Genomic DNA, 25883 nt, shown 5'->3' on the forward strand with positions numbered 1-25883 from the left:
ATGTGGCCATGGTGGAGCCAAATCCTGCCTAGGGTTGAGGGCTGCCTCTGGGAACATGCCTGTCTTTGACGTCACCATTGGAGGAGGTAGAAACATCCGGCCAGACAGCCAGGAAGGGAAGTGGGAGGCATCTGGGTTCCTGGTTCTTAGATTTGCAGGTCCTCAGGGACCCTTCATTTAGCTATAGAACCTGTGGGCAAAGGCTGATCCTCTCTGATCCTTTGTGCACATGTCCATGCGGGTCGGAGGTCCAGCTACTCAATGTCAGTCCTTGCACTGCGATTGGCCCAGGATCACACCCGGAGAAGAGCAGCCTGTCACCCACAGCACCGGGCTTCCCCCAGGACTCGGGAACAGCCTGCTCACTGCCCGTGGGGGAAGAGGACAGGTGTTCCCAGCGTGGTCACCCACAGGTTTGGCAGCACAGACACACGATTCACTTCATTCTTCTTTTCCTCCTCATTTCCTCAGCAAGTTCAGCTGTCCTGTTGTTTTCTTTCTGAACACACTTTCTTCCTTTAAGTACATCCACAGACACACACACGTGCATATACCCAGGAAAAGTGAGTACAGTCAAGGGGGAGCCCCCGACAGAGACTGTTCAGGAGGGACAATGTCATGATCTAATCCTTTCCATTCGTAACAGATTAAGGGGCAGCAGTGCCAAGGGCCAGGGTCTGCCAGAGGCCCCGTGTGTGAGACCCACTTCCACTTCCCACAACTGTGAGGCTTTGAACTGGTTACTACCCTATTTAGAGTCACAAATGTTGAACAGATAAATAAGAATAACACCGTCCTAGTTTACCTCATTTTATTGTGGTGAGAAATAAATCAGATAAGATAGGTAAAATGCCCTTTGCATGTCCAACAAGAGATTAAAAAATGTACATGTTGAAAGTGTCATCTCTTTTCAGGATGACACAGAATCACCCTGCATATTACATGTGTGTACATAAATTTCAAAGCTTTAGACATTAATGTGAAATTCTTTTTCCTTGAAATGTCAAAGCTTTGTGGGCTTGATTTTGTTTCTGGAATTTTGTCATTGAAACTATGAGCCAGACAGAAAGTCATTAAGACAACTCTCAACAGAACATGAGCCCAAGTCCATTAACCAGAAACCATCCAGCATTCCAGAGAGCAGTAACTATAGCAAAGTTCATGTTCGGCTGGGTGGTGGTGACACAAGCCTGTAATCCCAGGACTCAGGAGTCTAAGGCAGGAGGATCTCAAGTTTGAGGCCAGACTCAGCATCTTAGTGAGACCATGCCTCAAAATAAAAAGTTAAAAGGGCTGGGGATGTGGCTCAGTGGTAGACTACCCCTAGGTTCAATCCCCAGTACCAAAAGAAACCCACTTCTGTTGAATGAGGAGTCATTAGGAAATAGGAGGGCACCCATTAGGCCCTTGCTCCAGATTTGTGCGACTTCCACTTCCTCTCCTTTGCCTCATTTCTTCTCAGCTGCACTCTGCTGGGAGAAGCTGCACAGGGTTTCTTCTGTTTATAAGGCCTGTGGCTGGAGAACTGCATCACAAAGTGCAGGATGAGAATAAAGCCTGGAGTCCCTTCAGCCCACTATGCTCACCAGCTCCATGTCAGTGGGAGGCAGAGGGCTCGGAGAGGAAGAGACTTACCTCCTTAGCTCTCTGGGGGGTCACCCTCAGGATCACAGGCACTGGGAGCAGGGTGACACAGGCGGGGACATGCCTGGCACGTGGAGGACATTCACCGAGCCGAAGGACTCACAGGTAAAGTGCAAACCCTGACCCACACAGGACACCTTTGCCAGCCTGAACCTGGCAGGGTGGGCAGGAAGGCTGCAGCCCCTGTCTCCTTACTCAGCACAGATCTGCTGGTCCATCTCTGGTCCATGCTGGGACCCAGGCACTGCGCTCCCTCTGGGCTTTCAGACTGTGTGAGTGGCCTGTCTGTGAAGGCCAACTGCACAGCTGATTGACAGGCAGCAAGTGTGTGCATTTGGTGCAGGAATGCAGGTGTGAGCAGAGTGTGCAAAGGGACAGCCCATTTGGTCCAGGAGCTCAGGGACAGTGTCCTGGAAAATCCACGATGGAGCCCTACTCTAAAGGAGGAGGACAGCAGCAGTCTTGGGTGGAAAAAAGACACCAGCAAAGTCCTGGCATGGCAGGAGGTGTCTGTCCAGCTGGCAGAACAGAGACAGACAGGTGGGTGGGCAAGGGAGGTGGGGTAGCCAGATCTCATAGGGGCTGTTCCCTTTCTGGCCTCTTAGTTTTAGAATGCTTAGAAGCAATTAGAGAGTTTTAAGATGGAGGGGGGGGGCAGCATGCAGCATCATTTCTGTTTTCAAATGATCTGTCCGCAGTGAGAATAAATGGAGCCTTTGGTTTGGAATCATGTTCAGCCCTTGACTGGAAACCCAGAGGGTGTCAGACCCTGGCCAGCATATCCTCTCAGGGACGGTGCAAGGAAGGAACATTCACCTCTGATGGAAAACAAAACACAGAGGTAAGACCAGTCAACATGAAGCTGGTCTCCACTGTGATGCTGGGAAGGACTGTGTCCACACGCTTTGCAGCGGCTGGTCTGTACGAAGCGCTATGTACTACTGCCTGTATGTGTGTTACTTAAACTGAGCATCAGAACCAGAGAACTGTAAAGGTCAACGACACTAGGTCAAGGATGCAGGTTGGTTTCTCAAGTCGGTGGTTTCATCTTCGTGGGACCACCCAGGCACCGCTGAGCAGGAGAAAGCTCGACTCAGCACCAGTGTGCCATGTGCCTGGCCAGCCCCTCTCCCACGTTTTCCCTAGGCTTCCAGGCTGGGTGTGGAAGGAGAAGTGACCACTCACTCAGTCCTCTGCACCACAGGAAAGGATCCCATCCGAACGTAGGAACTCTGTGCTCCGTTCTCTCTCCTCCCCAAGATTTCCTTCACACTGAACAAATCCATCAGGTCAAAACCTGTGCAAAGAGAAGATGTGGGAGTGATTCTGCAGAGGGAGCGAGAAGTGGAAATCCAGAGGGAAAACGGGGCCCACCTGAGACAGTGGCTCTCGCTCCACTTCCAGCACAAAGTGCAGGGGACACAGGCGCTGGCCCTCCCGTGGAGTGCGAGCATCTAGGACGTCCTGGATCACAAGCGAGCACAGGACAAATGGGAGGCAGGCTGCTGACTCCTGCCTCGGGGCCGGGGCCACTCCAGAAGCCCAAAGCACGTGCTGGCTCCACAGCAAACCCGCAATTGAAGGGCTTTCCGTCCTGCTGCTACATTTTTCTGTTTTGATTATAGTTTGGTGGCTTTAAGCTTCCTGACTTAAAGATATATCATAGAGAAGAAGACTGTCTTCAGGATTTTGCATGAATGAAAGGTGCTTTTGTTTGGTTTGGTTTTCCCCTAAGAGAGGACCTGAGACTTGTCAACGTAAAGTGATGGGACAGGCAGGGCTTGGTGAGTGTGAGGGATTCAACCTGCCCAGTATCTGTGTGAGGCTGGCAAGTCCCCTAACCAGTAGGAGCCTCCAGACCTGGTAGACGGAGGGCCATGATGTCCACCAGACAGGGCTGCTGTGACATGAGATCCCAAACATGCTTAACAGGCAGTAGGAAATCCACAGAGCCAGAATCAATAGAAATTATCCGCCACCAACACATCCCAAGCCACATTTCCCTGGAGTGGGATGCTTTTACAAAACTGTCCAGACCTGTCTGGAGGGCTGATGGATTTTGCAGACCTGGTCCTCAAAGGGGCCTCCACCCACAGTGGAGGCCAATAGCAGGATGCAGCACTGGAGACTGTGGGCCTCGGGGACTGGGGTAGCTCTTCTCCAGGTTAGAGGGAGGCTGAGAAGACAGGCACCAGGATGGACTTGCTGTCCTCCCCAGGGCTACAAAACGCTTGATGTCAGCAGCACGTCACCCATGATTTAGAAGTTCCTCATTCTCTCCAACATTCTAAGATACTGCCATGAAAAACAGGAAATGGCCTCACAGGGTCCACATTATAATGACCAAAGCCCCTTCCACCACTACCTTCTGTCCAAAGAGATCGCCCATCCATTCACAACCGAAGTTAGAGAAGCTGCTGTGTGCTGAGTCCCGAGGGGAAAGGGTCAGGGAGGGAAGGGGTTTGTGCTGATGGAAGGTTTGGGTTGTAGACTCAGACAGGTCTGGGATGTCTGTAACCTCCATGCCCTTGCTGTGTGACTTCAGGCAGGTTGCCTGATATCCCTATGCCCTGGCTTCTCCATCTAAACAGAGGGCTGTTTTGGAATGTGCCTGGTGGATTACTGTGAACCTTGGACGACAGGAGCCTGACACAGTAAGCTGCCAGCAGCGAAGCTTTCACATCGATCGCCTTCTCACTGTCATCTGCCACTTCCCCAGAACACCATCGCTGTCATCCTGGTTATACTAGACCAGACTTCCAAGGAGCAGAGGTGGCAAAGAGCAGTCGCCACTCCCATCAGGGCCGAGTCCTGCCCGGACCCCATGGACCCTGAGCTGCGGGGAGGTCAGCAGCCCCGGGCTGTGGGGAAGCTCACTGAGGGCAGCCCCACGGCTCCCTCTGCACTTCGACCAGCACAGGCTCCAGCCCCCGTGGCAGGTCTGAGGGCTGTCAGGAGGCCTCTCTGTGGAGGGGGGACTTGCTGCCCAGACACCTCAGTCCATACGCCACCCACAGGCAGAGGCTGAGGGCCTGCAGCTCCAGACGCCCAAGCAGCCCAGAAGGAGCAGCGCTTGGGGCTGACTGGGTGCCAATGGAGGGGCCTTCAGACAACCCGCAGGCCTGCCATGTGCACTGGCCCCCCGAGAGGCATCTTAGAGCTAGAATCAGTGGGAGGGGTTGCTACTTGGGCCTGGGGAGACTGTGGAGAAGACCCTGCAGGGTCCTGTGGTTCAAGGTTCTGTGGAGCCACACCAAGACCTTCAGAGGGTGAAGGGCACAGAGCCTGTTAGGTGGGAACACGTTTTGGACCTTGCCCTTCCTGGGCCCCGAGGCCAGCCCAGCACTGGTGGGCAGTAGGGTAGCATCCTGGCAGCTTTATCCTCAGTGACACAGGGGTGAGGGTGCCCTCCACAGCTGCAGCCCACAGGGGACCCTGGAAGCTGTCAGGTCTGGAGGGACTGGCACCCAATCCCCCCAGAATGGCTTGTTCCTCTTCTTCACAGCTTCGTTGGCTGTCACTAGAAGGTGCCACCTTCGTCTGAATTCCCCCTCAGCAGTCACATGGGAGAATTGGAAAAAAAAAAAAAAAAAAACATTTTAGGAAAGCAAACTACGCTGTACTTTCTGGGTCTAGTTTTATTGGCTTCAGTGAATGAAAAGAAAGACTGGAGATGACAAAACTTTGACCAACAAGCAATTAACTAGGTGGCAGCAAAAGGCACCAAGAGAAAAGATGGATTGCCTGAAACAAATAGGAGCTGGATGGGAGGATGAGGTGACACCGTGTAAGGTGCCCTGGGATAAGGCAGCAGGGCCATGCAAATGCTACCAGGGCACCTCACACAGCCAGGAGTCAGGTGGGCCACTGGCAGTGTCCCAGGGTGCTCTGAGGGCCCCTCCATGCCAGGCACCTACTGTGCACCCCTCATCCTGCAAAAATTGCACTGGACAGAGCTTTAGTGGACACACCAGGGCAGGGCTGTGCGATTTCACGCCAGTTTTCCCTGCACTGGTGCATTTCCTTCATTTCACAAGTGTGCTGACCTGGGCCTGTAGCTCAAGATCTACAACAATGCTTTGCCTCTCAGTGGCTGGTGGGTGTTTCTCTCTCTTTATCCTAAATCCCTATCTGAGTAAGATGGTCATGATTCGATTATCTGGATGGAGAAATTAGTCCAGAACACCTGGGACCAGCGGTAGTACCTATACCACACCCAGCCTTCTTAAGCACTGAGGCACTAACTCCCAGAAAGCTGTGTCACACATTCAGTGACTAAGAATTTGCTGCTGAGAGGGACCCTCAGAGATGCTGCTCAGACCCACTGTTATCCAGTGGGGAAACCGAGACTTCAGCATTTGAGTGACCCACGATGCCCTGGCTGGCAGGCAATGGGACCGTCCAATATCCCTGTCTCCATTTCCATGTCAACTCATGTCTTCATCCTCATCATTCCAGCCCAGATAAGCCCTGAAAATAGCCAGTCATTTAAGGAAATGCCTGCAGGTGAGGCTTCTGGGAACTGCATTTTTTCCAGAATACAAAAGCTGCTCAAATTACCCAGTTATATTTAAGTTGGCAAGTCTGAGGCTCCATCTCCCCATACTCCCTCTTCAGCTTCAACCTAGTTGGAAATCTTTTCAGGGCTGGTAATCACTATAATAGACAGCAGAGAGGCCAGATTCTCCTTGTAGTCAGAGCTACATGAGCAGGGAGTCTGCTCTAGGCTAATGGAGGCCCAGCTGGCTCGGGGGAGCATTTCCAAGGAGCCTGCACAGAGGGAGGCAAGATTTCAGGCTCTGCTGGTGTGGGTGGAAAGGGAGGATTTGAAACAGGAGTTCCCATTGCTATTCAATCACCAAAGAGACTCTTCAGCAGGATCCTCCTCATGTCCAGATATTAAAATATTTGTGCAGATCTGCATATTCACAGGAGCGTACATGTATATGTGCAAACAGACATACATGCTGTGTGAGCAAACACATACACACATACCCACACGAGCACACTTTTGATTCTTCCCAGGAAGAATCAGTAATTCTTAAGTAGAGAAAATATATACTGCTCTTCAGTCTGCAGAATGGTAGGAAGGCCTCTGACTTCCAGGCGGCCCAGGCAGGTCCATGGGGTCACTTACCTTCCCCTTTTCCTGCTCCCTCCCTCCATCCTTCCCTCCCTCTCTTCTGCACTTCCTCCCTCCACCCACCCAGCTCCCCTTGCCCACCCATATCCTCACGGTTACTTCAGCCTATTTCCATTCACTCATTCCATCCATGCATCCACTCCATCATTCATCAAGTGTTTATTGGGCTCCTTCTAAATGTCTACTGCGCTCTGTGCTCTTAGAAAATGTAGAATGCCCTGGTAAAGACAGGGCCTGCTCTCAGGCAGCTCACATGCTTGCTGAGGAGGTAGACAGGAAGTAAATAATGATGCCACCTTCTGTTTGAAGTTTGCAGGATAGACTGAAATGCTAAAGAAGCAACTAATGTTCCTCTGGGGTCTAGTGTGATTGAGTTGGGCTTTGAGGGATGAGTCGGAGTTCAGTGGGCATGAGGTGGGAAAGGGCACTAAGTAGAGGAAGTGCCACCAGCCATGAGAGCACCCCAGTAGGCCCAAGAGCAAGCTGGGACAGAGGACACAGATTCTGCTAAGGAGCAGAGGCTAGATTCCAAGAGCCAAGAAATCTGAGGTTCAGAGACCAGTTCTTGCTGAAGGCGAGGGAGCAGGGCAGCACAGAGAGGCAACTCCACTGGTGAGAGGAAGCTGCAGCTTTCCAGACCAGAGACCGTGGTGGGCTGGGTTACATGGGGCAGCACGGGGTGAGCAACTCTGACTTTTGTTAACTCTGCCATCCACTCTGTAGTGTAACAACAGCCACAGGACTGTGCCCTCTTTTGGTGCCCCTCTGGGCATGGACAAGAGTTTGGGATTAATGGAGCAAGGTAAGAATTTGCTTTGAAGAGGGACTTTGAGGGGACGTGTCCAGGGTAGAGCTAACAGGCACATCCACCCTGGAGGAAATGGATAAGAGATGACCCGGAGCTTGGCTGGGGATGACCTAAGTCAAGCTGCCTGGCACTGTGCCCCTGGGCAGCATGGTTCAGCTGTCATACACTCACTTCAAGGAAGCTGAGCCGACAGAGCCCAGAGGTGCACGTCGTCTGTACCTCAGGAACTGGACAGAGCCAACACCACAGGGGCAGCCTTCCTGGGCACCCTCTGCTTGCCATGCCCAACAGGAAAGATGAGTAACTTGTCCTGGTCTGGGTTCCACCAGAAGTGCTAGCGGTTTATTTGGAGGTGCTGAATGGAGCCCAGGGTGGGAGGCAGGAGAGGAAGGAGCCGAGAGCACAGCATGAAGCCAGTTACGTGGCAGGCAGTGCTCCTGGACCCTGCTGGGACCAGATGACCCCCAAGGAAAGGTGCAGCGGGAGGGTCCTACACCAAGTCACCGGCTCAGGGAGCTCCAGGGAGTGTCACCCTCTGCTTGCTGTGTGCAAAGGCACAGCGGACTTCTAGCATTCTAGAAAGATCCTTTGGGCTCAAGGATGCTGATGCGGCATGGTGAAGTCCACAGGAGCACGTGACATGGCAGGGTCCCTGGGAGGCAGGATAGCACCACACAAGCACATGGTCAGAAATGGCCCCAAGAGGATGGAAGTGGGAGAAGAGGACCCTAACAGAGTCAGACTTGATGAGAGGAGCAGGGTTGGTGGTCCAGGTGTGGGGAGGAAAAAGGGCCCTGAGTTCATGCTTTTAAAGAGCTCAGCAGGATGTCCAGCCACCAGGAGACAAAGCAGTGGCCAGCATTACCAGGCTGTCAGGGCCACAGACCAGCCCTCTCCACACACTACCCCAAACTTCTCTTCTGTCCTATATGGAGACAGACTTGGACAGGCCTCTGCAGAATTTCTGCAGGTCTGCAGTCATGTGTCTGCTCCTCTGCCATTGAGTCATTGGTATCTTTATAACACTGGTGCCACCTCCTCACTCCTAGGTGTATTTATTGATTCATTCTTTGCTTCTTTAGCCACCAGCTCCTTTACAAATGCACACCATCTGACACATTATTTAGGGACTCCTATAGGATATCCACTGCCTGTCAAATGGAAAATCATGAATGTTCTCCACCATTGAATAAATTACTGCCACATGTGTGGTTCAAACAAGCCATCAGGACCTTGGTGGAAGGACTGTGACTGAGAACAGGGTCAGAGAGGCCACCCCTGCATGGATGAGGGTCAGGCACAGCAAATGGTACCACAAAGCAAGCGTGTGAGTCATGGGTTCTCGCTTACCTGTGATCTCCTTGGTGCCTCCATTGGTGTGCTTGAAGCGATCTCCTTCCACTCGGACACTAGGGCAGAGAACATCTGAGAAAAACGAGAGGAAGCAGGGTAATGAGAAAGCATGGCCCTGCCACACTGTGATGTGTGACGCCCTATGGACCCCACCCCACCCAAAGCCTGAGCAGACACAGAGGCAACTGGCAGCTCCACACTCCACTCGTGTCCTGGTGGCGCACTGCTCTATCAGAGGGAAATGTTAACAAGCAGCACCCCATCTCCATCGAACTCACAGCCTCGCCCATTGGGGGAACCAGACACAAAAGCCAGGATTAGCAGCTGGATGGAGTAAGTGATGGATACATGGCCATTGGGGATTCAGGGCACAGGGATGCCACCCAGCCCAGAGGACAGAGGAGCTGTCTTGGAAGAGATCCTCTTTAAGGAACAATGGTAAGACTGGACTGGAAAGACAAAGGAACAAAGGAGACACAGATGAGGGAACTTCATTTACAAAGGCCAGGACATGCACAGGGACTCCAAGACAACGGGGCGAAACGGATGGGACAGGACCAGAAAGGTGTCCCTTAAGTCACCTGATGGAGCTTCAGGCACAATTCCAGAAAAAGACAAATGCCAGAAGGAAAATCTCTCAGTCATACAAAAGTCATAAAATAAAAAGAGGTATTATACTACATTAATGTCTTATCTTAAAGTCTTCATGAATCTTCACTTGAAAAAAAAGTTTTTAAAACATGAGCTGTTTTGCTATTTCTACCTCCCTCAGGACAATCGCTGGCTCGAGCTTCACTGGGGTGGGTCCAAGTGTTGACTCTGAGACCTGCCAGCCTGCTGGCGTCTATAGGTCCCTGAGTCTGTCTCAGTGTGAGCATCTCGACAGGAGAGACCTTCAAATGCACACCTGCAGCACAGCTGCTCTGGGCACTAGGGGAGGGAGGCACTCTCAGATTGAGCACTTGAAGCAGCTGGCTGACCTCAAGCAGACCTAGTCCGCCCAGGAAGCAATCTGGCTGTCACACATTATGATTTTAATTACACATTACTTAACAGTTCCACCATACCATCATTTATATGTGCAGTGACCACCTCTCCTATTTGGGGGTGTCACTGTTTCTTTGGGGGCCACTAAGTCTCCCTTAGCCCAACAGCAGTGCAGAACAAATGAGATCTCTCCTGATTTGGGAGGAGTTATTTTTAATGCTTATCCTAAAAGGCACCACCAGGTCTGACAAGCCCCATGGAAAGGGTTATTTTGGAAACAGCACCACACTGTCTGTCTAGAACTAAATCTGAAAGAGGATGCAGGCACTGGGCAATATTTAGACAGCTCCACCCGGGGCAGAAGCAGCTGTGGGGTGACTATTAATTGCTTTAACTCTGGCAGCCTGCCAGAGGCAGACTGGGGATTACATGTCATTTATAAGTTTACAGTTTAAAAAGAGTTGACTTAGAAGGTTCCATCCTAGCTGGTGAGCAAATCCCTGGAGGCTGGGGCTCAGGGTAGGCTGTACCACTGAGTCTTGTCTGCAAACATTCCATAGGAGGGGGACCTGGCTCCAGTATCCAGACTGCAAGTCCAAGTGGAAGGTCACAGACACAGGAGAGATGGAGTCTCCTCAGGAAAAGGCAGAACTTGACCAACTGCTTTAAGAAATCAACTTTCAAACAACCACAAATCTCTTTCAGGACCTTCACCAAGCTTCCAATGCGTGAGAGGTTCAAGGTGCATTTACAACTCGTGGGTTGTTAGTCAAGGGGCTCCTGAACTACCTGCTCTGCCAGGGTCTCCAGCAATACCGGCTATTAGGATTCGCCTGCTTGGTAGGGAGGGAGGCTGAGCCCCTGTCGAACACCTCCTAATTCTGAGTGACCAGGTCACCTCCCACCTTGGATAATGACTCATTCATTTCCACATTTTCTATTCAAACTGAAATACGTACTCAATTCCAGATAGCATCCAAGCTCTGGCCTCATGTTAGGGACGAGGATATGGTTAAAGGATAGTCCCTGTCTCTGCCTCCGGTCACTCTTGAGCCAACTACTGTGAATGGCTCCAAATCCGTGAAGGCAAGAAAGTGTGCAAGCTGTGTAGCACCTTCTGTCCCCTTGCTGGAGGCCCTGCCCCTCCATCTCAGAGGTTCTGCTGGGCCTTGTGCCCATGCATCCAGCCTGCGGTCCCAGAGCCAAGGCCACTGTTCCAGTGGGTAGGATCTCCAGACCCCTAGTTTGCACATGTCTCCACCATCTTCTCAGCACGAAGTCCACGCAGGCCCATTCATGCTGAACCCAAGCGGCCAATGACCCCGTTGCTGAGAAGGGGGTGCTGAACAGCCTCTGGGCACGGCAGTCATTGCTGTCTTGGTGAGCAGTGAGGGTCCGTGGGCTCCAGGGCCTCTGCCACAGAGGTGCAGCAGCCTGACACCACGGCCTGCTCCTGGCTGAAGAAAAGCTGCTCTAGTTCAGAAGGGCAGAGTTGTCTGCTCAAGGAGAGAAGCTGCGGCTGGCTGGCATAAGCCAACCTGCTAACCAGTCCCCCAGCTCTCCGGGCTGTCCTGCAGCTGGGGAAGGATACGTGGCCAAGCTCCAGCCAAGGAAAGAAATTGCACACGTTTGCTGTGGTTGGAGGGAGGAAGGGGTAGAGATCACCCTGCCACGAGGGAGAGAGAGCTGGATGGGGTTGACAACTTTACTTTCCCTCATCCTCTTCCAGTGGAGGACATGATGTCCGGGCCTGCCCAGGAGGTATGAGGAAGCAGGGGAACTCCCAATCCAGCAGCCCAAGCCTGGGTGAAAGCATGAAAAACAGAACTGGGACCTGTCCAAGCCACTGCCGTCGGCTTCTCCACTTGCAGCCTCCCCTTCATGAGCAGCACTGGTAAGTCTGGGTAAGACCGACTGGAAAGCCAGATTCCCTGCCTGGGTGCCTGAGGACAGCTGATGGGGTGGTGCACATTGAGGTACATTTTCCTGGTAAAGGAGCCACGGGCAGGCCAGGCGCCCTTCACTGTCCCAGCAGATATGTATCAGAAAAGGATAATCATTTGGCATCAACAGAAGAAGCAGTTCCAAAATTAAAGATGGGGTTAAGTTCTCAAGAATAAAAATGTATGTAATTTGTTCCTGGTTGGTTGCTTTTCCCTTTTGAAAACATGAGAACATAGAGAAGGAATGCTGCTTAGAGACCCTGCTCCCTTGGAGTGCATTTATTGTTGGCCTGTTGACATTCACTTCCCTCAGCTTTAGGTAGCTGGAACAAACACCCCAGCCTTCTGGAGAGAAGCCACACAGCATGGGCTCCACTGCACCAGGAGGAAGGGTCGACCAGAGCTGCCACGCTAAGGGGAAACACCAGGCATATATTTCAGTCTTGTAGAAATGCGCTTGAACTTGCCCTTAGCTTACGCACAATGGGAAAGGGGCAATGGAGTGTGTGTTTGCATAATTAGGAGACGGAGGTCTGCACAACGTGGTCTCTGGTGTCCTTGTGCTCTGTGTTGACACATCCATGGATCAGTCCACAGTCCTTACAGCCCTCCACTCGCTGGCTCCCAGCCATAATTTTTCCAGCTGGGAAAGCAGTTATTGAAGACTCACGGTATACTTCTCATCTGTCCTGGGACTTAATCCCAACTCTCATCCAACAAGGCAGATTTTGTTCCCTTAACACAGATGGACAAAGTGATGCTTAACAGATATTAGGAAACTACCAGATGAAAGGAGTGACTGCATTTGAATAAATGCCCACCTGAACCTGGAATCTAGGAGTACAGGTGTCAGAACAGAGGTAGAGGACCAGCAGAGGCCAGGGAAGGAGGCCTGACAACCCACTGGGAGCAGACAGGAAGCAATCACTGCACATCTATCACCTCTCCACAGCCACTGCTGAGTGCAGCTGACCAGAGAGACAGATGACATTCCAAGTGAGCGGGGAGAGGCAGAGGAGGGAAAGCATGAATCAGATGCCAGCACACACATGACCCTGTTCCTCTGCTGCTCAGAGGCCCACAGGGGAATCATACACCTCCACCTCAGAGAAGTGGCAGGCACTGAGCCAGACACAAGGGTCCCAGGGATAGTGCTAATAAGGCACAATCCCAATGGCTCCTGGGACTAAGTGTCCACATGTGCAGGTATGCACTGGGCATGCTATGTGGATTGACGCTGGGTCTCTCAACTGCTCTGCTGGGGGGAAGTAGTTAAATCAGAACCAGCAAACACATGAAGATGGCTTGCCTTATGCAATAGACACTGCTGCACGTGTGTAAAACAGATCGACACACTTAACTTAATCCTAGCCTGGGGTAGGTGCTACTATTTATAGATGCAGAAAGAAGGACACAAAGAAGTTAGTAACTTGCCCAGGGTCACTAAGCCAGTAAGTGACTAATCGGCATGAAGCCACTGGCACCAGGGTCTCAGCCTCTCCACAGCTCCTGCCCAGGTTCCTCCAGCCAACAGGGACTCAAGTCTGGTCTCCAAAGCCTGCACTGACAGATGGCCAGCCTGACACCTTCTGACGTGGCCCATTCTTCCTTCAGTCCTAACTTGTAGAAGGCTCTTCCTCATTCTGCATCATAGGATTCATTCACTTGCACATGCGGAAGCAGAAGCTCAAAGATGAATGTGTCTAACATCACACTGCTAGCAAATAGCAGAGGAGAAACCATGCACAAGGATCAGATGCAGTCCTCTGCTCTCAAGCGCAGTCCCTACAATCTCAGCCTTGGAAAGCACCCTGGGAGTGAAAGACTAACCAGCCCATCATTGAGTGGCTATATGGCCTGCATTTATTCCCCTCCTTGGCCCTGCAGGACAGGCGCTGTTGTTCATATCTTACAGAACAAGTAGCCTTCTTGCATGTCATGAAAGCAGGTGGGGATGCTATTAACCATATCCTTGGGCCATGGTGCAGATCACGTGAAAAGAGGAAAACAATGTCGACCTGGGGCCAGACACTGGGTTCTTATTCCCAGTTTCACATCTACTTCCTATTCTGGAACCTTCTGGAGACTCTTGACTTGCATCTCTCTTCTAGGTCAAAGTTCTGGGCACAGCCACCTCTGCAGAAGCCATAGGTCCTCTGGCTAAATGATCCACATCAAACAGGTTCTTTAAGTTGTAGGGAAGTGTGGTCAGGGTGCCAAGTGATTTGGGATTGTTCATGTATGTAAGAGGCAGCCTGATAAAATATTTAGCAAAGAAAAAAGTTCTAGAAAGAAAAATCCCCTGGACGTGCTGACAGCTGCTAATACTAGTCACCAGTCCCCTTCTCCCCATTTTTCATCACTGTCTCAAAAGCAGCAGGTGCAACAGGAGGTGAGATGGATAGGCTCTGACACAGCCCAGCCCTTCCCGAAGGTGAGCTGGGGTGCAGCCATGTGTGTTAGGAGACCAGACAGGGAGGGCAAAGAGTGAGGAGGAGAGGTCCTGCCAGGCCATCTTCTGTCGCAGCCTAAGCACAAGTGCTCTCTAGGTAAGGAGGAGCAGAACAGGACCAGGCCAGGGGAGAAGGTGACCCCAAGACCAATGGGAGGGAGCCAGGGAGTCACACAGACCTCACCTCCTCCATGCCTCTGTCTGTGCCTCTTAGAATCGAGAAAAAGCGTTGGCCCCTGAAGATTGGAGGGGATGTGGATGGGAAGTCCTGGGTGAGTACTGGTCACCTAATGAATGAACGCTCATTCCCTCACTCATTCCTCAGCCAACGTGTTTTCCAAGTGTCCGGCGCAGACGGCCGGGACAAGGCAAGCATGTGACTGCACAGATGAGGTGGCTCCTTCCCTCTGCAGTCAGGTTCAGGAAGGGAGCAGATAGCAACAGAGGTGCAAGCTGGACACCATGTGTCCCCTGTGGCACAGAGGACATGGCCCCTGCTGTGATGAGGTGATGGACGGTGGCCAGGGTGGACATTCAGTTAGCTGATCTGGGAGGACCTCTGAGATGACTGACACCTGAACTGAGACTTAGAAGGTAAACAGGCCAGTCTAGGTGAGCACACAACAGGCAGAAGGTACCAGCAAGCACCAAGCCCGGGGCTGGAAGGGCCTGGCTTGTGGAGGGTTGGGGAGGCCACGCTCAGCAGCTGAGATGGCAGAGGCAGAGAGAGGGAGCGCCCTAAGACCCCAAGCAGGGCTTGAAATTCAGGGTAAGGAAGAGCCCACTGCCCAGGAAGGGGAGGGCAGGTAGGAGGCCCAGTAGAAAGCACCTTGCTACATGGAGCAGGTCACTGTATTAGTGTCACCATCCAAAGACAGCCCAGCATCAGTGACCCAGATGTCCCAGGAGTTCCTCAGACTCTGCTTCCTTCCTGGGGAATGTCCCATGGCCTAGCACCAACATGCCTCACCACAGACTGAGAACAGTGCCTAGAAGCAGGAGGAGCTGGAGGTGCAGAGGGATGTTGGTGGGCAGCAGAGCGCTCCCACCAGGGCCACAGGCCCTCAGACACCTTCCACTCCTGCTGCCCAGCAAGGCAGCAGCTCTCAGCCCTCAGAGCCCAGGAGACAGCAAACCCTGCCGAAGCCAGCTCCTCCCCCTCATGCTGACTGCACCTGCTCCTGGGTTGGTCAAGTACCCGTCACCTGAGTGAGTGCTCATTCCTTCCCTCATTCCTCAGCCAAGCTGAGTTTTCTGTGTTTTCTGTGTCTGGCACAGATATAGGCCAAACAACAGGCTCTTTGTCCTCAGTAAGTGTTATTCAGCAGAGAAGATGGAGACTGACTGGAAAAGCCATCGATATCCCCAAGTATTGTGTGATTACGACAAGCAGAAAAGGCCCAGGCAAGAGCTGGGTGAGGGCAGTGGGCACCCAGCTGGAGAGTCAGGGGTGGGGAGCTTTGAAGCAAAGGCAGAAAGGAGCAGAGGCCCACTGGAGGCCCAGGCAAAGGGCTGGAGTGGAACGTGGACAAATGGCTGAGGAAACATCAACAATAAGGTGGGTAAAGGGAGTCAAAGGCCCTGATTTGGTGTCTAAGGGCCACAGCAAGATGGGCCACTCTGCAGAGGGGCCTGATGATGAAGGGCGGGGCAGCAGCAAAGAGAACAGTGAGGCCACCCTGACAGTCAGGGGAGGGACACTAGTGGTCGGTGCCCACGCAATGGGTGGAAGAGGGTGAAGGACGGACTCAGATCGACTGTGAAAGCAAGCTGAGCGTGCGTCAGTGGCTGATTAGATGCAGTGTCTGGGAAAGAGAATGTGCTGCCTAGGGTCCCTGGAAGCTGGACCTCTATGCTTGAGTCCAGCGGACACTTTTCATTTGAGATGTCCCTGAGGTGATCAGAAAGTATCTTGAGCTATAAAGCTGGCCTCTGGGTTTAAAGACCCAGCTCCCGGCCAGGCCTCAGACTATGGGAGCTGATGGTGCACAGCAGGGTTTGGGTAAGAACGTTCAGGCAGAGAGAAGGGAAAAGAAGAGTCCGCAAACCAGCTTCCAAGGCTGCCAACACTGAAAGGGGCGAGGTGAGGCCTGATGACCACAGAGGCTGGGAAGGAAGGCCAGCAGAGTGAGCCAGGGAGAGGAAGGTCCCAGCTTGCATGGGGCAGGGGGTCCAGTGACAGGGATTGGTCCCCAAAGTCAATCCTGTGCTGGTGTCATCCAAAAAGAGTGCAGCATTGACTTGAGAGTTGGCATCTCACCAGTCATTGGTACCCTGAGTGATGGGCAGCAGCGGGAGCAGGTTCAAGGGAAGGTCAGGCAGGATCTGGAGACAGCAGGGATAGTGGCCGTGTCAGATAAGTTCCCCTTCCCTGACCTCTGGTTCCAGGGACTCTGAACAATCCTCCTCCTACCCTCTGGAAAGGACAGAGGAGGGAGTTCTTTGGGGAAACTGCAGGAAAACACACATTCTCAGACAGGCCTCTTCTCTTTGCAGCAGGGTCCCTCTTGGGATGCCCAGTCCTCCGTGCTCCAGAAGACTGCCATCCCGGCCTCCAAGACCCTCAGGCAGAAGGGAAGGTAACTGCTGGATCAGTCTGGGAGGGGACAAGGGAAGGAGCCACTTCCCTCTGAAATCATGCTGACAAACATCAGATTTCAGGATCAGGAAAAAGTCTGAAGGACCCCAGGTCCAGCCCTGTGGCTTTGCAGATAAGGAACTGTATGTCAATAAAGAGGAAACGCCTTACCACACAACCCCACCACAGCCAAGTCAGCCCAGGGCCTCCTCCATGAGGGTGCTGTGCCCACCACCTCCTCCCCACAAAGTCAGCCCCGTGGGGCATCACCTCCTGGGGATGACTGTGAACCCCTGCTCTAGTGCACAGGAAAACCCGCTTCTGGTGCCATAAAACCCCAAGCCTCACCTGCTGTCTTTGAGGCAAACCTGGCATCCAGGTTCGCTGAGCTGTCCTTGTCCCTGTTCTGTTTGCTCCTTACCGAGAGGAAGCCTGCTGCTCTTCCCACGCAGAGCCTCAGTCTGCTCAAACTCTCACCACTCACCCTGTGGGGTCCTAGCAGGGCTGGGGTGAGGGGAAGCATGCTGGTACCTCGTACATCCCCGAGTGAACCAGATCGTGCACAGCAGGGCCCTCATTTTCCTCCTGCAGAGATGGACCTTGGAACCCCCAAGGGTTGAGCAAAACATAACCCAATCCAGTTTGCCAGTCCAGCCCCCTGGACTGGCTTCCCCAGGCAGAGACCAGAAGAAGCCCGCATCTTGAGAGCTGGGCCCAGGGTGCGAGGGCTGCCAAATCCCAATCACCCCTTCATCACGGCTCAGATTCTGAGCGAGAGAATCGCAAAATCAAAGCAGCATCAGGTTGCAAATGGACAACAGGAATCAGGGGGACAGTTGACAGGACATTTCACTTAGCTCTGAAGAGGAGGTGAGAATCCACAGCCACGGCGGGAGGGGAGAAACGGGGGAGGCAGCTACACATCTGGGGACAAACCTCCAACCTCCTGGTCTCCAGAAAACACAGGACCGGCTGCATGACCCCAAATGCCCTCCTGGGGTGTTCCTGACTCCCCCTGGAGTCTGTGGCTCTAGGGAAGATGGGCAAACAAGATGAGGTGGTGTTTCTTTTCTCCAGTCTCAGCCACATTCCCTCCATTAGCATATGGCCTGACCTCAGATATATCTGTGTCTAACCTAAAGGCCCTGACCCCCAAATTAACCCCAGGGAAGGTGGCAGACCACAGAGACAGAAGGCCCAGAGCCCCAGGAGAGGGCGTGGCTTGCTCAGCCCTCCACCATCACCCTGCAATGCCACTTGGGACCAGGCAGTAAGGCTGGGCCACCCTTCGCTGCCTCCCAGGTCACCAGGCAGAGACATTTTCTCCTGGCCCAGGAGATGGGATCCTGCAATAGGCACGGGTTGCCCAGGAGACAGCTGTGGGGAGGCCAGTGGGAATAACGGCCAGCTGCTGAGAGCAGAAACTGGGGGGCTGTCCCTGGAGGCAGGGCTGAGTCCAGGAGGAAGGGCAAGTGGGCAGCACAGGCTCCAGGTGGGGCCTCCCCTCCTCTCCAGGGCAACCCACCTGGGGTGCTGCACCTGGGAGCAGCCTGCAGACCCCTGAGGGCAAGCACACAGTGGGGCTACCTGTCCCTGTGCTCCTCCATGGCCACCTAGGCCCCACCTGCACGGGGGCCCCACCTGCACGGGGGCCCCACCTTGAGAAGGAAGTGGCACTGGCCCTGAGCTTCACCTTCAGCTCTGAGTGGTTCCTGCGGAACCTCGTGCTCACCACGATCCAGGCTCTCGGATGAAGACCCTGCACACATCTCCTACTTAACTCGCCCCTTCACCCACTCTGGGCTGCTCCACTTGCTTCCCTGTCCCCTCGTGGTGATCCGGTGCCACCCTGCAGTGAAGGGAACTTAAAGCATGAACAGGGTAGTGCCTCCCTGGCTTACAGGCCTTCAAGGGACTGAAGGGAACATTCGGTTGGTGAAAAATCCATTGAGCTCCACGCTGAAGGACGCCCAGCACCTGATGGCTCCCCATCCTTCACTGCGAAGTTGAAGGAGGAGTAGAACGATCTTTACTGCCTTGCTCTTCAATTCAGAATGAAACCCAAACTCTCCCCAGGCCACAAGATGCTCTGGACACTGGCCTCTGTCCACACTCCACTCCATCACCTCGTACTCCACAGGATCCAGGGCACTGGCCTCTCGAAGGCCAACCCAGCACCTATATAAATTCAGCAGTTGTCCTGCCCACTCCCAGGCTGTGTCCTCAGAGGGGTCCCAAACCATGTGACTCATGAGGAAACCTCTGGTTCCTTCTTACCCTCTTTCCCTGGGCTATGCCCCACGGATGAGGCATGTGCTGTACCTTCCTGCTGTGATTTGCAGCTATAATCTTAAGTGCTAGCTTTCTTCCTGGGTTTGTGTTAACTCCCACAGTCCCCTGCAAATACACTGTGAGCACCCCTGTGAGCCAAGACTTCCTGACTCTGTGAACAATGCTTGCAGCAAAGCTATAAGATCTTTGCCTTCTTTTGTTTATTTTTTATCATTCCTGCGTTTCAGATGAGGAAACTGATGCTGTGGTCCAACCCTGCAGATGCTGAAAGTACCCACAGAGAGGCTAAATAGTGACTAGGAAGTGATCAGTGTCATGCACAGGAACTCAAACCCAGGTCCACCAGCCTAAGCATCTGAGTATCTCACCATAATAGACACTGCCTTGACCTCAGGAGTTAGGGTTTGTAAAAGATGAAATAAAAACTTCCACCAGTCTAGATTTGCAAAGATCTGCATGTTAGGTCTACTGGCTCCCTCAAGCTCTCCATCTGTCTTTGTAGACTCATGAGGTAATTTGTAGCCTCCCATCAACAAAACCTGTGAACCTCAGGCTAGACCCCACCACTGTTCAGTGAGGGTGTGACACATTGCACGGGATGATTATCCACCTGACAGTGAGTTACTCTGGCTCAGTCAGCATTTCCTTGAGACACTTCTAACCGCCCTGCCCCCATACCATGGGACCTGCATCATGCAGTGACGGGGACAGTGATGGGGAGGTGCTGACATTCAGCTGGACTGCTCAGTGCTGGTGTGGGGCCTGGTGTGAGCAGATCACAGCTGAGAGTTTGTCCTTCTAAGTCCTGATGAGCTTCCTAAGGGTAAGTTCTACCCAGAGGACATGAGAAATAAGGAGTGAAGGCAAATGTGGGCCCAGCGCATTTTGGGGCACTCGGTGCTCTCCCTGGTCCAGTTCCATCTGACCAGGTTTCTGTCTACCCTGGGCTCTGGTCAACCCCTCCTGAGACAGGAACATGAAAGGTGGTGGGGACAGGGTTCAGATTCACTAGGGACACATGATCTACAGATCTCTCTCCTCAAACCTTTACCACATATCTATGGGACAGGTTTTTTCTTCCTGTTTTCCAGACAAAGAATCAGGTAAAGCTTCCTGCCCAAACCCACAGAGCTGGTAGGCAGTGGTGGAAGTTTTACAACTGAGGCCTCCTGGATTTTAGAAATATATTCTTTTATCTCCACTTGGTCTCCCCCACAAAAAAAAAAATAGAAATAAAGAGAGAAAGAGAGAGAGAGAGAGAGAACAGGAGGGACAATGCCACCTTTGGATCCAGGTACACCCAGAGACCCCTCCAGTTTCACCATGCCCCAGAGAACAGGAGAAGGAACAGCGACAGGCCCTCTCAGACCCATGCTCCTTTTCTAGACCATGTTCTGGAGACCTGGGTCCTGGAGCCACCCTGCCCCCAGATAGCCTGTGCCCACTTCCAGCAGTCCAGCCTCATTGCCCCTCTGTTCTCCACTCGCGTGGCCCCTAGAGCAGCTGCTTGTGGGCTACATGGGCCAAACTTGACCTCACATTCTAGGGTGTTCTGGCATGTGCACATGAGACCCTTCTGGTTCCATATCAAGCAGTAGGGATGAGGACAAGAAGGCCAGGCCGTGAACTAGCTGGGGCCAAGGTGTGAGTCTCCTTGGGCTACCATGTCTTTGCATGTGGCTTTAAGGAACCCAGGGAATGCGAATTCCAACCTGCCTCCTAGGCTGTCACATGGACATATGCAAGTTAGGATGCAATGGATTTTCCAGGACACTTTCAGATCCCAAGTCTGTAACTTATAAACAGCACACGCAGCATGCAGTCCTCCGTCTGTCCTCTCACTGCAGGCCACTGGTGGGTCAGGGCCCCATGTGAAGATACAGCCAGGTTCTGCCAGCCCAGGCAGTTCAGGTGAGCAGAACTGTGCATGAAGGCACTCAGCCACACACCAACCTATAAGCCTCGTGGCCTCTGAGCATCTCACTTTCATCCCAACAGAGCACAGGCAGGACAGTGTCTTCTGCTCCCCAGACTTGGGGGGATCCAAGACAGAAAATGCTCATGGTAGAGAATACACTGTTGGCCAGGTGTGAAGGGCTACAGGCCTGGCCATGCAGAGGATCCTGAGCAGCCTGCCTGCCTGCCAGCTCCCTCAGGCAGCACCAGCAAGCACCTGGTCTCACCTTGCATCCCCTTTGGGCAGGCCTGCTCACATCTGGTTGGCAGACTGCAGTACATGAGAACCTATCATGAGTAATCAAACAGAGGAGCTGTCTACATGTCTGCCACCAATCTAGCCAAACAGACTGAGAGAAGGTCTCTGGAAAATACGAGTGAGCACTTCACAAGGAAACTCAAAATGCAAATGCAGATTTTTAATAAATTTATTTTTTTCTGGGCAACTCCAAGTAGACTCTTCCAGGATGTGGAACAGAAGGAATGGCATTATTATCCTAACAACTGTCCCTTAGGAGTGCTACAGAAGGCCCTTCATAGAAATATTTGCAGTGTGTCTACATACACATGTGTGTGTTTGAGTGGTTCTGTATTGCGGATCTGTGTGTGAGTATACACATATCTTGCTCTTGTGTGTGCATATCTGTTGTGTGCATGTGCCTATGTGTGGGTAATTTGAGGAACCAAAGGCAGTATGATCAAATGGACAAAGACCAAACAGACACATTTTACAGCAAAGTCCTCCAAGTTGTACGTGGATTGCTATTTTCCTTTTGTGTCCAGTAACTTGAGCTTGTATTGAGCACTGCACTTTATTGACACATTTCCGGGAAAGCCCTGTATGTCATGTAACCCTGTGTCACCTCTTGCTCTAAGTTTAACTAAGGCAAGGTTAATAGCAGGACAAGAGAAATGCTCAGAAGTGCAAGATCTCCCAACAAATTTAATTATAGAGACACACGTTTATATTTAAATGTATTTTATATATAGATTTTGTGTTTGCATGTGTACTCTTTGCAAATATCAATTTACTTGTGGCCACTACATATTACCCCTTTGTCAACTCCACACTGAAACCACGAGGTGAGGCTCACAGTGCTCTCCAGGAGCGGTGACACTGGGACATGATGTGACTCAGTAATGGGGTTGTCATGTCTGTGAGGACTCAGCCTCCTTTTTGCTCAGGATGGCACCAGGACCAGAGCCATGTGCTGGCACAAGGCCCCATGGCTGGGCAGTGACAAGAGGACTGATTCGTATCCAAGCTCAAAGCCCCTTCTAGTCTCACTGGGACCTGGAGGGTGTGTATGTGCGAGATCTGGGAGGTGTGCATATGTCTTAAGAATGCACGAGGAACCCAGAAGCAGGAAAGGCAGGGGGGGGGCTGTAACCAGAGGGCACATGGAGGGGACAGCTGGCTATGTGTGATGTTGACCACAACACAGAAACAAAGGGAAGAGGAGCCCCTCACAAGAACCACACGTATTCCACTCAGTGCCTCGAGGAGAAGACCAAGGCCCCAGGAAACATCCTGTCTGAGAGCTGATGGCCATGACTTCAGACTATTCATCATCAGGTAGGATTAGCACCAGGGGTCAGCCAGCTTTCGTGGAGGACCAGAGAGCAAACACTACAGGCGGTGCAGGTCAAGTGGTCTCTGCCACAGCCTTTGCACCTGCAGCCAGGGTGCAGGCAGTCATGGTCATGTGCCCTGGAAGCAGCCTGGCAGCACTCCAGGGAAACAGGCGGTGGTGGCTGGCCAGGTGTGGCCCATGGACTGTCATCTGCCATGGCCTGCTTTACATCACAACAGGCCTTCCTTCCCGGTGGGACAGTTCCCTGTGAAGAACTCAGGACACGCAGGCTTGACTCCCTTTCCATGTTGAGGAGCCCAGGCCCAGCCACATTCATGGGTGGTGTTTGACTTTCCACAGGTTTAATTTTTGTTTAGACAGGCTGGCCAGAAAAATACTGTGTGATAACCATAATATCAAGGACATTAAAAAATCACAAGCCGTTCCTCATCAGATGGCTAAACTATCACCTCTGTCTGGTAGACAAGGAGACCAAGGCTCAGGGGGTGAGGCTGCCGGCTGGAAAGTGGCAGAGCTGGGCCTCCATGCAGGCCCCTCTGACATCCGTTCAGGGCTTTTTAGGACAACACAATGCCAACAGCTGGCCCAAACATGCCCACGAGCTGACGGCAAGAGCTGGCCCAAGACAGGCACTGAGCACAAGCCAGGCTGCAGAGGGAGCAAAGTCCTCGCAGGCGTGCTCTAGAAAGCAAACGTGCTAACTCTGTCCTCGTTTTAGAGGGAAATGGAACTGTAAGGGAGTCTCTTGTCACAATAAACAGACAAGCCCGAACTTAGCTCAGGCTTTAGACCCGAGTCCACTGTCTGGGCCTGATGCTCAAAACCCCACCTGCCTCCCTGAGTCCTCCGCAGGGCCCCTCCTGTGCCCTCAGGCAGCTGCTCTGAGGGGCGGACACTGCTTTGGGGATGGCGGCAGAGGAGACATGATGGTTTGTGCCTCAGCCGGCTGACCTCAGAGGCTGCCGGAGGCAGCAGGACTTCGGGGAAGGGGCAGTCAGACACATTGCTTCCACAGGCTTCTTTACAACAGCAAATGCTGAAAAACACGGACCTGAGTTCTGGCTTGGTCATTTTCTGGTCACACACCCATGACTATTTCTTGTTCATGTATGTGTGTACATGTGTGTGTCCTAAGAGCAGGTGCCGAGAGCCACCAGGGCACCAAGCACTTCCCCAGCACTGCCTCAGGAGATCCTCACACCCCGGCAAGAAAGGGAACGCATGACATCCTCTTTGCAGGAGAAGAGTTAAGGCAGAAGGAGGTTACAGAAGGGGCCCAAGGTCCACAGAGAGGAAGCAGCGGGGCTGGGAGGCACATCCAGGCTGCAGCTCCAGATGCTGGGTTAGAGCAGGCAGGGCCACTGCCTCTGCTTGTGCCTTGGCCGTGCACTGTGAGGAAGCAACCCTGGCTGGGAGGCAGCCTGCAGGAACAAAGCCCCAGGCCTGCAAGCCTCACTGCAACACAGCCCCCTTCGCACTGTCCTACCGGACCAGAGCCCGGGCAAACAAAACCATGGCCCATTCGGGAAGCACCGTGTGCATTCCAGACAGCCAGACAGGACGCCTTCGCTGTGAAGAAAGAGAAGCAGCCACACTGCAGTTTTAATAAGCAAATGGTGGGACCCTGGGGCATGGAAGTTCCCAGGGGGTGACTGCCAGGGCTCCGGCTCAGGCAGGGGCTGGAGTCGGGATCTGGCTGGGCAGAGCTGGGAGTCTGCTTTTTCCTCCTTGAAGTACACAAGTTAAAAACTAATTAAAAATAAGTGAAGGGTGGTTTTTAGTCTTTCATCATTTTCAGTAATTTTCTAATAAACTTTTCCAGCACATAATCCGAATTAAGTGACCGGATGGCTATTTCTAGGGAGCACAATCATTGCAAGTTTCCCCAAGAGGCACTCACAGTGACCTCTAGGTGGAGGCAGGGCCGGGACCGTTGGCTCCTTAAGGTTGGTATGGTCCCAAGTGCCAAGCCACAGTCATTGACGTGGCACTCCAGACCCACAGCTGCCACTGCCTCCAATTCCTCCCTGGCCTCTGGATCCACCCAGAGGGAAGAGCCGGGTGGGTCACTCTGTGGTCACCTACATGTTCCCAATGTGTGGGTGTGATGTGTGTGCATGAGAGGTGTGTATGGTGTGTGTGCGAGGTAAGGATGCTGCATATGTGTGTAAAGTGTGTGTCCTGTGTTTGCCATGGAACCTCCCAGCTGGCCTGGCCAACAGACACTGAGGGAGGCAGGAGTGTGGTCAGGCAGGCATGGTCACCAGGGACAATGCTACCAGCAGGAATGTGGCCTCTTTGGTAACTTGACAAAACTCATGTTCATAGGGAGCCAGTGACCCAAGAATTTCCCAGGCCAGACACGCCAACAGCAAGGCTCAAAGCCCTGCAGCACTTGGCTGTGTCTTCAAGGGGAGAGGTTACTGCAGGGCACTTGGTGGACTTTGCTCTGACTGAGGAAGACTCATGGCTGCCCGAGGGCCTCCCTCCTAGCCATGTGAACTTGGGAAGGTTAAGCCACATGGCTAAGCCTCCACTCTGCCTCCTGGGACTGGGGTAATCACACCTCCGCCCTCCCCTCCCTCCCCTCCTCTGCCCTGGTCTCTGCTCCCCACAGGCCCACGAACTCCCACATCAGGGCCCTGGCTCCCTCTGTCCCCTGTGCTACCCACAGTCCTGACCTGTACATCCAGACCACACACGGGGCTTCGTGCCATTCCAAGCACATCTCTAGTTTTCTCCCTGTCAGAGACGCCCCCAGCCTCCACCGTGTGTACTCGAGAGTGCCTGCTGTGTCTGCCTCAGAGCACTGTCTCCACGTGAAACCCCTCTGCCCACAGGGTGATTTGTTTTGCCATCGATCTCCTTTCCTTCTGGAAAGTGTCACCCTCAAGTAGGACCACAGAGGTCTTGCTCTGCACTGTGACCCTCCAGCCTCAGAACAGTTCCAGGAGAGAATGGAGCTAAATAAACATGCATTAAAAATAACACAAAACATATATAAAGAGTCCTTTTAAAATTCACTGTTGTGAGATGGTATCCATGAATGTCCATTTAGTCTATTTCTAATAACATAAGTTGTGTTATCTACTGAAATAAATTTTTAAAGGCACCCAATAGCAGATTCCTTTG

General features: G+C 52.7%; 1 protein-coding gene across 1 annotated transcript in view; it reads right to left on the minus strand.

Annotated features, from left to right (window-relative positions):
• The window catches only part of COL22A1 (collagen type XXII alpha 1 chain), a 241998-nt gene that overhangs the window by 181075 nt on the left and 35040 nt on the right, over positions 1–25883 (minus strand). Inside the window, exons 4-5 of the mRNA XM_079145252.1 lie at positions 8946–9020; positions 2830–2941 (exon numbers count right to left, since the gene is read on the minus strand). Coding sequence (XP_079001378.1) covers positions 2830–2941; positions 8946–9020 — 187 coding nt within the window. The remainder of the gene's footprint in view (positions 1–2829; positions 2942–8945; positions 9021–25883) is intronic.

This window comes from Sciurus vulgaris (genome assembly GCF_902686455.1).
Source record: "Sciurus vulgaris genome assembly, chromosome: 1".
NCBI classification, from domain to species: domain Eukaryota; kingdom Metazoa; phylum Chordata; class Mammalia; order Rodentia; family Sciuridae; genus Sciurus; species Sciurus vulgaris.